The sequence below is a fragment of the Meles meles genome, chromosome 12, assembly GCF_922984935.1.
Source record: "Meles meles chromosome 12, mMelMel3.1 paternal haplotype, whole genome shotgun sequence".
Taxonomy (NCBI): Eukaryota; Metazoa; Chordata; class Mammalia; order Carnivora; family Mustelidae; genus Meles; species Meles meles.
The window spans coordinates 2,717,008-2,733,172 of NC_060077.1; the positions used below are offsets into that span (position 1 = coordinate 2,717,008).

Sequence of the window (16,165 nt, forward strand, 5' to 3'; positions counted from 1 at the left end):
ATTGTATTGTACCCATTTTCAGATAGAGAATCGGACCTGACTTGCCCTGTTGAACCTTGGCCAGGAAGTAAGTGATAAGAGCTCTGCCTCTCGCTCACAGGGCTGTCTGACTCTGGAGCCTGCCCTCTAAATTGCTTTTCTCTGTAGTATTCAGCAAAAGCAACTGTGCTACGTGTGGACAGCTGACCCCAGGTCAGGTTCGACCTTGATGGTAAATGGGCTCATACTGTCCCTCAAGTTCCACTTGGACAGACGTGACTTCCATCAGCATAGCGCTCTGGAAGAACGGCCTTTTCTCACGGACTCTGCTGTGTAGCGAACACTCTTCTCCATGGTTGGAGCAAAAGAACCTGTGTATCGTTCTGACTCCTTGTGGTTAGGATGAAGTGAGTTGTCACCATGCGTAATACAGAAATGACTTCTAAAGGTACTTTAGTATGGATGTCAGCCAGCAGATTTGCATGTCTTTCAGTGAGGACATTTGAAGCACTTTATATATTTATATTCATATTGTTGGTGAGATTAGATGGTATCTAGCCTATTTGAGTAAAGAGGGAAAGTTGCCTCTATTTTTTAAGTTGAAGGCCCTCCTCAGATGTCCATTCATATTTCCAAGGTGGCACAAAAAGCCGACCTGATACCTTGTGCGGGTGGAGGGGCTGATTGAGTGGTGGAGCTCACAGAGGGAGATGAGGTCTCATTTGCACAGTGGGGTGGGTAGTACCCAGACTTGGCAGCTGGTGTTCTGGGAGCCCAGGAACAAAGGCTGGGACACCGCTCTACAGAACCAGGTTGTAGGTGGTGCTTGCTCATACCTGTGCTCACCTGTGCTTGCTGATGTTTTACCCAGGGCCTGCAGCCTGGCTTCTGCTGAGGCTGGCATGGGGCAGTCAGTCCCCTCACTGTTAGCACTGGAGGAGGGTATCTGAGTGTCTAGCTGCTCTTAATTTAGGCTTTCACTCAATTTTCTCTGCAGCCTCTTTTCCACATCCCTGTCTTCAGAGGTGACACAGCTTTTCTTCTGAGTGCTCTGGGGTTTCACTGTGGGCTCCGGCAGGCATCCTTTTGTGAGCCTCTCCTCCTGAGGCCCTCAGCTGAGTGGAGAACATTCACACTTCAGTCAGTTACATGTGCGTGATCGCTTTCTGTCTTCCTAGATTTTCTTGTCACATTTACTCTTCAGCCAGGCACCCCCACATTTGCTCTTTTGTAGGCTTCTTTCCAGTGTTCTTTCTCCTGTCCTTGGTGTTACCTACTTTCCTTCCTTTACTGGCATTTTATTATGATTTCAGGAAGGGGTAGAGATAAATATATTTCTTTTGTAAATTACCTCTTCATGTCCTTTGTATAACTTTCTACTGGGATTTAATGTTTTGAATCTGTAAAAACTTCATACATGAACAATAATAACTCTTTGAAATATGGTGCAATCCTTCCTTTCTTCTCTGTTAACTTACTTTTGAAACACTTGCTGGAAGGTACTGGTGGGGAGTCTAGCTTTTGGTAACTTGTGCAGATGGTTATATAGGGAAATGGATCCGGAGACCATCTGGCTGTACATTGACTTCTGTATGGATGTGATTTTCTTTTGGTTTTCACCACCTCGTGGAAGCTGTCTTACCTATTCATACTTGAGAAATATTCATGCTGTTTCACAAATGACAGACTCTGGCCAAGTGGAAGCGAATCCTTTGCCATCTCCTCTACCAAATGCTCTAAATGTATGGTCCTGGTAGTCAGCTGGAAAGTTCTGGCAACAGCTGGGCTGAGGAACACGGGTGCTCAGCTGCCTGCCAAGCGTTTGTTGCCTCAGCCCAGCCACATGCCCCAGGCTTGGAAAAAGGCCACTTTTGCACATGCCTTGGAAGGGTAGAAGGAGGCTCTGGCAAGTATAAATGATCTCTCTCTGCATTTAGCAGTGGGCCCAGAGCCATGAGGAAGAGAATCAGAGGGAAGGAATTAGCAACAGCCTACCATGTGTCCCATTTGGCATGAGCAGACAGGTGTTAACCTTCCTCTGTGCGGTGATCAGGGGTGCTGGTTTTCAGCTGAGTTGTCAGGTTTGACAGTGTTCCATTTCCTCTCATGTTTTCTCTAGGCCCTTTCTATCCTAGCCAATATGAACAGAATGTCCTGCATATTAGCAGACAGGAAAATTATATTGGCTGCAGTCTAGGGAACCTGAATCAGGTGAGGCCTTGGAATCCCAACGCACGAAGCTTTCAGAGCACATGTCTCTGGGATACCTAGTGGAATACGGAGTCTGATTTGACCCATGAGGAAGCCCAGGAACAGCAGCTTGGCGTCACTTTTCCCTGGTTACTTGGGAAGTGGCTGTGGTGACTGATCAGCTCTGACATGAAAACCTGTCCATTTCCCCTCTCCAAGTTTTTCCTTTCCTCTGTCTGACTACTACTGCTATAATCATTCTGGAACTTTCTCAGGCTGGTTTACTGCCACAGTTCAGCCAGCACCTTGCTTATAGCTTCTTCCCATCTAATATGTCCTATGCTACTGTTAGACCTTTTGTCATTCTGAATAGCACTTTTATCACATTGCTTTCTGTTTAAACCTTTGCTGTTCTTTCCTACGATCTGGCTTTTGACCTGTCTGGTGCCTTGGTAAAACTCCTGTTAGCACTTAGGACCAGAAGTCCTGTTCTAAGGTGCTCTGATACTCTTCCTATGTTGGAAGGCTTTTGAAGACAAGGATGGTTGCTTATGTTTCTTGAATTTGCCACTACACATAGCTGGTCTTAGGGCACAGTCCTCAGTGAGAGAGCCGATGTCTGGGGAAATGCTTAAAAACTGAAAAATCACCTTGGCAGGAAAAAGCCACAGTATCATAACTTTTGGGGGGATTTGCGTTAGCTTCAGATTCACCAGATAACTTCTCTTTGGAGTTTGCTTAGCAATGAGAGGAGAAGGTTGGAGTGAATTACCTTCCAATTCCCACCCAACTCTGAAAGGCTAATTTTCCTTCATTGTTTGCCTTGATCTTTCGCCTGAAATTAAAACTGATGAGCTGTTTCTGGATCTGAGTTAGGAATTTTTCATTTCTTTGTAATTCTTTCCCTGACGCATTTTGTTTTCTCTGAGTATGTGCTGCTCAAGGAAATTTGGGTTTGCCGTTTGGCTACTTTTTATTAGGAGAGCAGACAAAATGCCATATTCTGATTTTTTCCCCCTGTTTGGTTTAATGTACTTTTTGCTCTTCCACAGACACAATGAGGCGAGTGGTACGACAGAGCAAGTTTCGGCATGTATTTGGACAAGCGGTAAAAAACGACCAGTGTTACGATGACATCCGGGTTTCTCGCGTGACCTGGGATAGTTCCTTTTGCGCGGTCAATCCCAGATTTGTTGCCATTATCATAGAAGCGAGTGGGGGAGGAGCATTCCTTGTGCTCCCTTTGCACAAGGTAAGTAATCTGATTTTCTACTCTCTTAGGCACCCTCCGGTGATCTTGATTTATTTCATAATAGAGTGACTTGGAGGATTGATAGTTCACTAAGAATTGTGTGATTGTGGAGACCATTAGACTCTGATATAACTGAGGCTTGTTCCACACACTTCACTAACCACATCAGTTTTTTTCTAACAGAATCATCAAACAAAATGATGAACTCTGTTCTGGGTGTGCCTTCCCTGGATGAAGAGATTATTCTAACAATGCTGTGAGCATGGGCAGGCACAGGCATTTTATGATTTGATTAGTAATCATCCATTTTTCACAGAAGTTTTTTCAAAAAGTGCAATTATTAAAAGAAGCAGAAATTTTTTAAAAAGATCTTATTTGAGAGAGAGCATGTGTGCAAGCAGGGGGAAGAGCAGAGGAAGTGGGGGAGAGAGAAAATCTCAAGCAGACTCCACGCCCAGTGCAGAGCCTGTTGCGGGGATTGATCTCACAACCCTGAGATCATAACCCGAGTCAAAATCGAGAGTCCGATGCTCAACTCACTGAGCCACCCAGGTGCTCCTGAGCAGAAAATTTAAAGTTAATCTTCCTCCTCTTCTCCTCCTCCTCCTCCTGTGAGGTCATGAGGATGGAGACTTTTTGGTTTTTTGAATGATAAATGGGATGAGACCTTAAGAAAATGTCCTAAGCAATGGAGGTTTTAAGTCTGGACAAGACTGAGTTTCAGCATAGAATCTAAGCAGTGCAAGTAAGTGGTAGAAATAAAGGATCTTTACTGAAAGTTGCTATGTGTGACCTTCAGCCTTACTGGGCTTCCCAGTCTCCTGACTTTATCCCTCCAGGGAGCCCTCTCCAGTATGGGGGAAAAGATAGGAGATTTGTGAACTTCTGATTGTTTTGCATATTGTAGATGACACTCAGTACTTGCTTTAACAGGAAATCCCAGGACTGCAGATAAGTGGGGGGTTGGAAGGGTGGGCGTGGGGAGAGCAAGTGAGCCTGCAAAGAGTTATTTTCTGCTTGGCTTCTGGGAGGAAAATAAGCTTGGTGACTCCTGAGTTCTAACGATAAGGGCTCAGGACTGGTGAGGATGCAGGTGTTGGGTCACATTACAGCTGTTTCCACTCTGCTGAGAACATTGGGTCTCCATGAGTCTGAGCCATGTATATTAGGGGTACTCATCATAACGGCCTGGGTGATTCGGAAAGTGGTTACAGTAAAGTGAATTTTTGTCAAAGTACTGTTTCCCATTCTATTTTGATGTTTTTTCCTAGGGAAAATTCTCACTAGGAAAACTTCCAATTCCTGTATACTTTACTTTCTCTCAGATGCTCATGACTGACTTATTTTAACATCTGATTTTTACTTTGGTGGCCAGAATGATGTGATACTATACAATAGGACCGTCTCACTACAGAAATAGTAGATGGATGCCTTTAGGGAACAAATTTGATTAGTGTTTCCACACGTACCTTCTTACTGACAGAGTTGTTGATTACATTTTATTTTATTTTTTTATTTTTAAGATTTTATTTATTCATTTGACAGACAGATCACAAGTAGGCAGAGAGGCAGGCAGAGAGAGAGGGGGAAGTAGGCTCCCTGCAAGCAGAGAGCCCGATGTGGGACTCGATCCCAGGACCCTGGGATCATGACCTGAGCGGAAGGCAGAGGCTTTAACCCACTGAGCCACCAGGTGCCCTGTTGATTACATTTTAAAGGAGACTCTTCTCATTCAGTTTAAATTTAATTTTCTACTCAGCTTTATTTTTGTGGAGAAAATTACTATTTTGTTTTTTGTTAAAGATTTTATTTATTTATTTGACAGAGATTATAAGTAGGCAGAAAGGCAGGCAGAGAGAGAGGAGGAAGCAGGCTCTCCGCAGAGCAGAGAGCCCGATGCGGGGCTCGATCCCAGGACCCTCGGATCATGACCTGAGCCGAAGGCAGAGGCTTTAATCCACTGAGCCACTCAGGCGCCCCAGAAAATTACTGTTTAGTGGCAAATAACACGTTACAGTATTACCACAGCTTACCTGACGTAGAGTGGGAATTTGAATTCAACGTCAGCTGCGTGTGGTGGGTCTGTGGTGCCCATCTGAGAGGCTACCTTAGCTTGTCAGCCGAGATCAGGCACCGGAGCACCATGATGTATTTTGGAGTTTGAGTTTTTATTCTCCCTTTTATAGAGTGAAAGATCTATTTAAGACCGACTGATTTATTTACTTATTTAGCTTCCAAGAAATAGGACAAGCCAATTAAGCCTAAAGTTTTGAATGGTTAATCTTCCTCTGATTGAAGTTCCACATCCACATAAGGCTGTGTGCATGCATCTTTGCTTTTACAAACCACGGGAAGCTTTGAGTTTCATTTATATCATTTAAGGGAGACCTATATGCAGTTCCTAAGCCAACTGGTTTTTATGATTTGGTTTTCACTTGCATTAGTATTTTGTTCTTTTATTAGTTGTATAGGAATTAAGGTAGAGTAAGTTGCTTTAAAAATTGCCATGTCTGTCTGGGGCACCTGGGTGGCTCAGTGGGTTAAAGCCTCTGCCTTCGGCTCAGGTCATGATCCCAGGGTCCTGGGATTGAGCCCCGCATCGGGCTCTCTGCTCCACAGGGAGCCTGCTTCCTCCTCTCTCTCTGCCTGCCTCTCTGCCTACTTGTGGTTTCTCTCTGTCAAATTAAAAAAAAAAAAAAAAAAAATTGCCATGTCTGGTGGATGGAACTAGAGGGTATCATGCTTAGTGAAATAAGTCAATCGGAGAAAGACAACTATCATATGATCTCCCTGATATGAGGACATGGAGAAGCAACATGGGGGGTTAGGGGGATAGGAGAAGAATAAATGAAAGGATGGGATTGGGAGGGAGACAAACCATAAATGACTCTTAATCTCACAAAACAAACTGAGGGTTGCTGGGGGGAGGTGGGATTGGGAGAGGGGGAGGGGGTTATGGACATTGGGGAGGGTATGTGCTATCGTGAGTGCTGTGAAGAAGTGTGTAAACCTGGCGATTCACAGACCTGTACCCCTGGGGATAAAAATACATTATATGTTTATAAAAAAAAAAAATTTGGAAGGGGAGGTGAACCATAAGAGACTATGGACTTTGAAAAATAACCTGAGGGTTTTGAAGGGTCAGGGGTGGGAGGTTGGGGGAACAGGTGGTGGGTAATAGGGAGGGCACGTTTTGCATGGAGCACTGGGTGTTGTGCAAAAACAATGAATACTGTTACGCTAAAAAATAAATAAAATGGTAAAAAAAAAAAAATTGCCATGTCTGGAAGAACTGTTAGTTTTTGGAGGAGCCTCAAGAGTCATTTTCCCAGACTGTAATATGGTCTGTGTGGCTTTGCTCCTCAAATACTGATTTGTTTTGGAGGAGTGGCATTGGCATAAACTAAGCCCAAGCCATTGGAAGTAAGGTCAGTACTTGGTATTAATGACTTTTATAATTGATAGGTTCACAGGTACTATGTGGGATTTTGTGTATGAAAGTGTCTGTATTTTAGACTGAGGGTCGGTGTGGCATAGAGGAAGAACACGGGCTTGGCTCAGTCACAGACTTGTAGTAGGACATGGATGTGTCACTCTTTTCCTTGCTACAACTTCAGTCTCTGGACAACTTTGAAATAGTTTTATAATGAGGTGCTGCTTTTGTTTAAAGCTAAAAACAACCAAATCGTTACATTTACATAGAGTGTGAAGCGATACTTGCAATTAAGAAACGATGCCCTGGGTATGTACTGGGCTCCAGTATGTGTTGTCAGCGGTCTGGGATTCCTCTAAACGTGAATTGTAGGAGATGGGCATGGTTTTTAGTAACCACCTCAGAGACTTCTACTAATGCCCCCCAGCCCCTTTTTTTCTGGTAATAAACAGGCAGATGAGTTTTGGTGGTGCTTTTTGGGCTCTCTGTTCATACTAATACCAAATATGCATGTATTGATCTTAAGACGTATTGTGACTCTTCCACAAAGGTAACTATTTAAAAACATGGCCTTCCATGAATTTCTCTTCAAAGCTGGTTAGTGTTGGCAGTAAATAGGGCTTCTTTTTTTTTTTTTTTTTTTAAGATTTTTATTTATTTATTTGACAGAGATCACGAGTAAGCAGAGAGGCAGGCAGAGAGGAGGAAGCAGGCTCCCCGCTGAGCAGAGAGCCTGATGTGGGGCTCCATCCCAGAACCCTGAGATCATGACCTGAGCCGAAGGCAGAGGCTTAACCCACTGAGCCACCCAGGTGCCCCTAAATAGGGCTTCTTATTGCTACTTCATGAGGTTTGTGGTTAGATTCTGAGAAAATTGTGATCTCTGTGGACTTAAGTGGGAAGAGTAGTAGGGATAAATACATTAAAACACATACATAGCAAGAGGCAAGCTTAGGAATGGATATGTGTTTATTTTAAGTGTATCGTTTATGAGGTTTTCGTTAAGGTTTTATAAGGAAAGTGGGATGGTAGGAGGTCGCTGCTAGAGGACTGCAGAAGGTACTCAGCCCTGAGGTGGGGTGGTGTAGATGAGCACACGTCGTTCAGGATCTGTTTCGTAATGCTCTCATCAAGCTGTGGCATGCCATGCTGTCATGCATTTCAAGGTGTGGCTTCATACATTTTCTTATTATTTGGTCTTTCAGAGGATGAATAATAGCAGTCTTGCAGAACAGAAGTTTGCTTTGTGGTTTTGGCTGTGAGGGTTTTCCCCCCCACGATTACGCAAGCTGCCTTGTATCAAGAGCATACAGGTTTCAGCTCCCTGTGCGCTGTACCATGTGGGCACGAACAAGCCTCTCCTGTGTGGAATATCCGCACTGGTGATGTGGGATAAGGCATTCCCATCCCTGTCGTGAACCCTGGTGGCTCATACACACCAGTGTTTGTGGGAAGGTGCGTGTGTGCGCACACACACACACTAAAGCTTCAAATCACAGCGAACCTGTAAATCGTAACTTAAAACAAGGGTGGGGGGAATTGATTAGAATTCTGTGCTCTTGACCTCTTAACAGTCCTTAGGTGGAGGATACAAATTGGAGGGCTCCCGTCTTCCCTAATTGCTTACTCCCTTCCTCCCTTGACGATTCTTACTTTGGGCTCTTGGAGTGATGGCTGACTTCATCCTCCTAGTAACTGCCTCTGAGGCAGCTCTGTGCTGGGCTCCGGAGGGCTGGGTGTGGCCGGGCCTCTGTCGCCCTTTTGCGTAACTATCCCCTCTCCTTCTAGCTTCTCTGGTATGGCTGTGCAGTACCTTCTTGCACATAGTTACTTTTCTCGCATTTGTTTTTGGAACAGTGTAGGAATATTTGTGATATGGCTTTATGTCTGTGAGCCATCTTTTCAACACATCTGGTAGTCTTTCTCAGCTAGGGTTTTGTGAAAGAATTCAGTCCCACAGAAAATCATTTCCGTGAATATTTTCTTAATTCTCTCAAGGATGGGGCATGCTATACCTTCTAGATGCATGGGAGAGAAATTAATTCAGTACATATATATTTGCTGCCTTAGAGCATTAGGACTTAATTTTCTCACAGAACCTGAGCTGGCAAGGGCTGCTTTAGAGTGTTATTCTGTCATATTTATTGAGGAAGAAATCTTGATTCATTTCAGTCAGAATTCTGAGTACCTCTTCTTACTGTTCAGTATCCAACTCAGATGTTATTTCTGATTCACTGAGTCAGTGAACATCATCCTTTGGCTTCCCTTGGCTGCTTATCCATGCTGCCGGTACCACGTCCCGCGTCATTCCATTGTACTGTCATATTTTCATAGCCACTTAACAGATAAGGGGAGAATGATTACAGTTATATTCTCTTGATCTCTTGACATTCACTTGGATGGAAGATGCAAACCAGATGGCTGTTTGTGTGCTAGACCTCCAGGACGGCCTCCAGAGATTCTCACCTCCTCCTGTTCATGGCTGTAGTGTGGTTTCCTCCTGCATCAAACTGGGCTGAACTCTGTCACCACTGGGATATGGTGGAATTGATGGCGTGTGACTTCTGAGACTAGGTACTGGAAGCATGTTGGCTTTCACTTTGTCTCTCTGGGATGCAGCGTGCTTTGAGGAGACCTGAGCAGTTCTGTGGAGAGGTCCATGGGACCTTCCACTGATGGTCTGCGTTGCTTGACCAACCCTGTGAGTGAGCTGTCTTGAAAGTTGGATCCTGCGGCCCCGGCTGACACATGACTCATGAGAACCCTGAGCCAGAACCACCCAGATAAGGTGCTTCTGAACTCCTGACCCCCAAACTATGAGACAATAAATGCTTACTGTCTTAAGCAGCTAAGTTTTAGGGTAAATTATTAAGCAGCGATTTGATAACTAATTCATGTATTCTCAGAATATAGTGCTTGACTCATCATGTTAGGTCACACAATGCATGAATAAATGAGTTACTTACAGTCACCTAAAAGGCCTTCTGGGAGTTTTAGGCACTCTTTGCATATATCTTTTAAACTTTCTGTACAGATAATAAATATATACAGATATATTCTTAAACAAATCTTAAATGAATAATTGAGAGGTTCTCTACAGTAGCAAGAGGTTCTGTACAGTAGCAGTCTTGTCTTATGGCAAGATTTGGTTATCCTGTGTTCCATGATACTGTCCTATAACCTAAAAAGATGTGTTAGGAGGTCATAGTCACTGTCCTCTGTAAAACTTCAAATTATATTACTTGTTTTTGGGGAAAAGTCTGGAATGTTAACGCTGATGGTGAGACTGACCATGGTTTTTATTTTGTACTTTATCATTACCTGTACTTTCTCCACATTTTTCCAATGAATTTATTATATGTAAAGGTTATTTTTTAAAAGTTATTATCAGTAATATTATCAGAGCATGTATAAAGAGCTGATTGTTCTTTAAGCCTTAATGAAGTCTAAAACAGTACTTTAAAAAAATCATATTCGTTCGTTCACATACTCATTCCTTAGATATTTGAGTACCTCCTTTGTGCCAGGACCTGTGTTGGGTTCTTGGTCTTAAAAAGCTTTGGTAACAGTTGACTTTGATCTCTTTGATGGGGAGCTTTGTGTGTACATGAAGTTCTCTGACACAGTGATGAGAGATGAGTTCCAACTGAGGCTCTTAAGTCAAGGAAGACGTCACAGAAAAGTTCTGCTGGAATTCAGGTTTCTCCTGTGCGTAGGAACTGGGGATGAAACAGAAGAGCTCGGTCAATTCTCTAAGCTGATGAATTGGAAGAGGTGCTCAGTTCCCAGCAGGACAGAGAATGAAGTGGGAGCCACATTCCCCCCTCAGATCCCAAGATCTCTGGGTGTAGCGATGGGCGTTCAGTGAAACTGGTGAAATGGAATGTTCGACTGGAGGGATTAAGAGGAGGCAAAGGATAGCTTTTTGGTAGAAAAACCATTTCTTTTGTCCTTTTTGTCCTATCACTTCCAGTGTAAATAGTGCAAAATTAATGTTTTTCCTCCATCATTATATGGAGAAGAACCAGAAAATAAGCAGCACTCTTCCATATTTTAGGATATTGTCATAACTGGATCCACAGCATCTTTCTTATGTCTTCTTTAGAAAAAGGCAGTGACTTCATGTCATCTTCATAAGAATATGACTCCAAATGACCTCAGAATGTGCCTGGAGGGTCCCCTTCCTAAATGGTCTTAGTTGTTGCACGAGTGGGGTTGCTGTCGCACCTGTGTTCTGCAGGTGTGGGGATTGAAGCTCAGACTGAGTGTGGGCTCAGAGCTCCATGGTCTTTGTGGATTGGAACCTGGGCCTCTTGGTCTATATTTGATTTGTTCATGTGTATTTTTGAATAACATTTTCCCCCCACTGAGTGTGAAAGGTGGTTTTTTGGTGGGGAACATATAGAAACTGTGGTCTAATTGATACTTAATCCTTTGCATTCCTTCTTTCTCTGCCATTAGAATGCTTAATAACAAAAACACTAGCTTGTCAGGGCTTTGGTTCTGTCAGCTCTGAGAATTATCTTAAGGTCTGGAAAGTACTGGACCTGTTCCCTGCCTCGAGGAGACAGCCACAGTGAGGAAATCGCTGCACTTCACATTATGGAGCGCTTCCTTTAAGCGCCAGGCACCGGGCTGATAAGAGCCTTCTTTCATGGACTAGTTCAAAAGGAATGGCAGTCTCCCGATGGCGCTTTTCTCTGTGACCCCCCCCCCCCCCCCCCCGTCACTGCCGGCACCTGCTGGATTTGCATTGGCTGCATCTCCCCCTTACTGCACACTGCTGACAGGCAGTTTTCATTCCCACAAAGAGCAGTGCTCCAGTTTGGACAAGGGTAGCAATGCCAGTAGCCCTTTGTACAGATGTGGGCGTTTGGCCCATGGTCGCTTTGGTGTGACGGGCAGGGAATTTTATTCCGTGCCAGTGTCCTGATGTGTCACGGGATGCCCATTCACTGCCTCCTGAAATAGATGCTGCCTGACGCGCGGAGCACCGTACACTGTCCATTGTGTGGGCGGCGAATGGCTGCGAGGCGGGGGTGGGGGGTGGAGGATGCAGGGGGACGGCACCAGGTGCAGAACAATGACTTCTAAATTATGTCACGAGCTGCCAGCCGCACGAGCACTGCACGGCCTCATTACCACATGAAGTGCCACAGAAGGGCCCTTTCATTTTCTCCCAGTGACTGTTTTCCAGTCTTGCTATGGGGGCTTTTAGGGGGGATACCCTGCTCACCCCCAGTTAACAATGGAGCACAAAGTCCTGGCAGAAGGAACCTCACAATGTACCCTGGGGCTATTTTTGATTATAGTGAGTGTTTGTGACTCAGAGTGTGTCCTGGCCCAGGACTGCTTCCACCCTCCCCTCCCAGTCCGCCTCCCCTGGAGATGAGCAGGCAGCCTGTCCTTTGTACGGTTCCTTGGCCGGCTTCTCCGGCTGCTGCAGTTCACTGATATGTCCACAGCAGCCGGCTTGTAGGCCTGACAGGGCTCTGACAGTGGTTTTTACCATATATGGCCATCAGAGCTCTGGGGCTGTCAGCTGGCCAGGATAATTTCCTTCCTTTGCTTTGATTGGCTGCTTGGTGGCTCGGAGAATGGTGGGATCTGGGAGCCTTTGGTGAAGGGAAGCCACTGAGTCAAGTGCAAAGAACGTTTAACTCTTTGCTGGTTTTCCGGAGCTTGAGTCTGTGCTGAGCACACACGCAAGTGCTGCTAGCAGAAGCCCTCACTGGGTAAACGTTATAACCCAAGTCTGGCAAAGCAGTGAAGAAAAGGTTTTCTAACACACATTACTCTGAAATAGACCCAGGGTTTAATGGACAAATATCTATAGTCCTGATTTGTCCAGAAGCCTCCTCCGTAACCATATGTAGCAAATTTTCTGCTGCTGAGTTGAATATCTGTGGGGTGGGGTGGGACCTGAGTGGAGTCCAGGGGAAGCTGAGCTGGGAGGGTGAGTGGTGGAGCACGTGTTGACTTTCTTAGAGGACCAGTGACTTGGGTTTCTTATCCCGCTAAGCTTTTAAGTTGTGAGTAAATGATACAGTCTACAGAACTGGGTCTCTACTCCCGTCCTCCTGCTTGTTCCTAACTACTACGCGAAGGGAACTGCAAGGCATTTACCTTTAAAAAAAACTTACAGTATATTTCTGGTTTTCATCTCTACTTCCAGGAGGGTGGATTTTTATTCTGAAACTTGTGCGTAACCCACTGCAGGGGTTGGGACTGAAAGGGAGTAGCTCTGGAGTTCTTCGTCATTCACAGGGGGTCCTAGGGGAGAAATCCCCAATGTCACTCGCTGAATACAGGGGGTTAGGCAACTGATCTTTCAGTTTCACATCAGAAAGGAGAGTAGTTTGTTTTAATTTCCTGTATTTGCACTTAGGTCAATAGTTATTTTGCTTTTCAGCTTTTGCTTTTGAGCGGAATTTTATGTTGACTAGGTTTTACCTCATCCTGGATTCCTAGTTTGTGTTTATTTTCAGACCAGAAGTATATGGAATTTTGTGTCTCCAGTGATGAGGTTTTCACTTTACAAATTGTTAGGTAGGAAATACAGTGTCTCTGTGCGCTATGGCATATTTAGGCGTGGTTGAGCAAGGAAACTTTAACTTCCAGTGTTTTGCTTTCTGATTGTGAAATCCATAGTTTTACGGTAACTTCCTTCATATTCTTAAGACTTTTAAAATGGTCTATCTGGTATTAGACCCAGGTTTTAAAGAGGACCTATGATGCCAAATAATTTGCTTGCCGTTTTGTGTGTGTGTGTGTGTGTGTGTGTGTGTGTGTGTGTGTGTGCGCGCGCGCATAAAGCCTGCTCTTTGCTCACAGCAGATGAGCTCTCTACAGAGCCACACTGCCTCTCTCTGGCAGCGCTAGGATCTCACTTCCTTGACAGGACTGGGTAACCCAACCTGTGTGCTTGATTCCAGGGCGCCTCTGCTTACCGTCAAGGTTGGTGTTTTTGGTTCCCCTAAAGTAAAACCACCCCAGGCTGTATTAGTCCTGGGTCAGGAGCTGCCCCTCTCAGTGGCCAGCTTGTCAACAAGACATATATGGTGCGTCTCAGTCTTGCCGGTCTGCTATAGAAGTCCGTGTCATGTTCCCTGTGCCACTCTGCCCTGTCCCATGATAACAGACTGTAGCTTCTTCAAGTGGAGCAGTAGGGCCCGAAGAGATTTCACCAGAACTGTATCCACATAAATAATACTGATCCAAGAAAAAGGAAGTTGAAAAAAACTTCAGTAGTCATCCTTTGAACTCTGCACAGTGTGAATGGAGCTCTTATGCCTGGGCTGAAAACTTTTCCTTTGCTTCCGAGCACATGTTTGACTTACCATTCCCCTTGTCGAGATTCGGAAATTCTCAGGGTATTAATCTGAGGCCAGGAAGGAGTCATTATCAGAGCCTGACAAAAGATCTTTTAAAGTATGAACAGAATGATAAAGTTATTGAACTCTGGGCATATAAAGTTATTTTGACCAGCATTTTTCCCCTAAAATATATAAATATAAAGTAGGGACGGAAAATTTGGAAAATCTTTGTCTCTTGTTCCTTGAGTCAGGATAGGGAGGGACTTTTTAGGCATTTATATCCAAAGGTAGTGAAGTCAGGCTGGGTAATAAGCACAGATTTCAAAGCGGCTGGATGAGATGACTGCGGATCAGAGGTTGGAAAGGCGCTGGGAAGCTGCTGTGCAGAACTGGATGAGGGAGACGGTGTGGATTGCTGTCAGAAGCCCACACCCTTGGTCTGCATGACTGAACTCTGGGATGTCAGCTAGGAAGACCTTGTATGAGGGATAAGTGGAGCATCTTAAAGGAGAATACTTGATTTGACTAGTAGAATTAACATGTGTCACTTTTCAACACCGTGGAAGTTTATTAACTTTTTGGAAACCTAGGTTATCGTGAGAAACAGTAAGCCTGCTGGTCAGCATTCTATGTGGCTTTAACAAAAGCGTACATTTGATGCTCCCTTGCCCCAGTTTGGTAGCATCTTCAGCCTAATACTGAGCAAGTTAACGTGTGGATCGAAAACATTTGTCACTTTGGGGGTTGTTGTTACATTAAGAAACAGTCATTCTGAATGATCTTTTATAGAATGCAGAAGTCATGTGGGCAAGCTTCCCAGTGCTGAATTTTGAGTTTGGGAGGGTGAAAATGTGTGCAGGTTCCTCTGATACACTATCAGCTCCTTTAAAAACACATCGCAGAGGGGTGCTTGGGTGGCTCAGTGGGTTAAAGCCTCCGCCTTCGGCTCAGGTCATGATCCCAGGGTCCTGGGATCGAGCCCCACATTGGGTTCTCTGCTTAGCAGGGAGCCTGTTTCCTCCTCTCTCTCTGCCTGTCTTTCTGCCTACTTGTGATCTCTGTCTGTCAAATAAATAAAATCCTAAAAAAAAAACAAAACCCACATCACGTAGTGGAGCTCCTTTATAGGAACAGATGTGTGAGAAGACTTCTGTACACTTCTGTTCATGTGTCTTTAGAGTTTCTTGATTGCACAGTACTTCCCTTGGCATGTAGAATGAGTGCACTTTGTGCACTTCCTAAGTATGGATTCCTTTTTGACATGAGGTGTGAGAAACTAGTAAGATACACTGTGATATATAAGTGGCAGAAGTTACAGTTTACCATCGAAATTGATGGGAAGTGTCTTTAACGACTAGAAATGTCATGTCATAAGAGTTACAGTGAATTTGGTATGCCTCAGGAGGAATGTGTTTGCATGGCTATTTAAAATCACAAACATTCCTTCTTAGAGCAGTTAGATAATGTATTTACCGGCGCTTAAATTTTGCTTTTTACTTTCCTCTCCCCAAAAATGCCTATTGGAGGAAAGTGTTGCCTAACTCTGGGTTTAGTTGAAGCATCAGTTTCCAGGAGCTCTTTTTTGAGTTTTGTGGCTGTTTTGAAATTTTTGAGAACTTTCCCCAAACCCAGGGTAAATGATAGTGCTAGTGTCTAGGTGGTTTTCCTCCACTCTGAGGGTTGCTGGCTGGAACGTGTCAAAGCCATCAGCCTCAGCCCAGGCCAGCCACATGGAAATTGTGCTGTCACACCTCTCCCCTGTGCCAGCTGTACACACACTTTGGAGGCTGAATTTTCCCTGGGGCTCATGTTGCTGGGCCCTGGGCAGGCTGCTGGATCTTTTAGATAATGACAGTCGGTAAGCCAGTGCCCTGACCTATTTCACTAATATGTCACAAGTTATGAACTAGGCACAGGGCCAGCGCCGTTGGTAACCTTGGTCATTTTGCTACTTGAGTTGACTTGCTGGCCATTCCCACCACTTGGAGTTTTAGC

The 16,165-nt window shown here is 44.6% G+C and overlaps 1 protein-coding gene across 1 annotated transcript in view; it reads left to right on the forward strand.

The window, feature by feature from the left end:
* The window catches only part of CORO1C (coronin 1C), a 79,351-nt gene that overhangs the window by 26,345 nt on the left and 36,841 nt on the right, over window positions 1-16,165 (forward strand). The window contains exon 2 of the mRNA XM_046024701.1: window positions 3,222-3,421. Coding sequence (XP_045880657.1) covers window positions 3,227-3,421 — 195 coding nt within the window. The 5' untranslated portion in view covers window positions 3,222-3,226. The remainder of the gene's footprint in view (window positions 1-3,221; window positions 3,422-16,165) is intronic.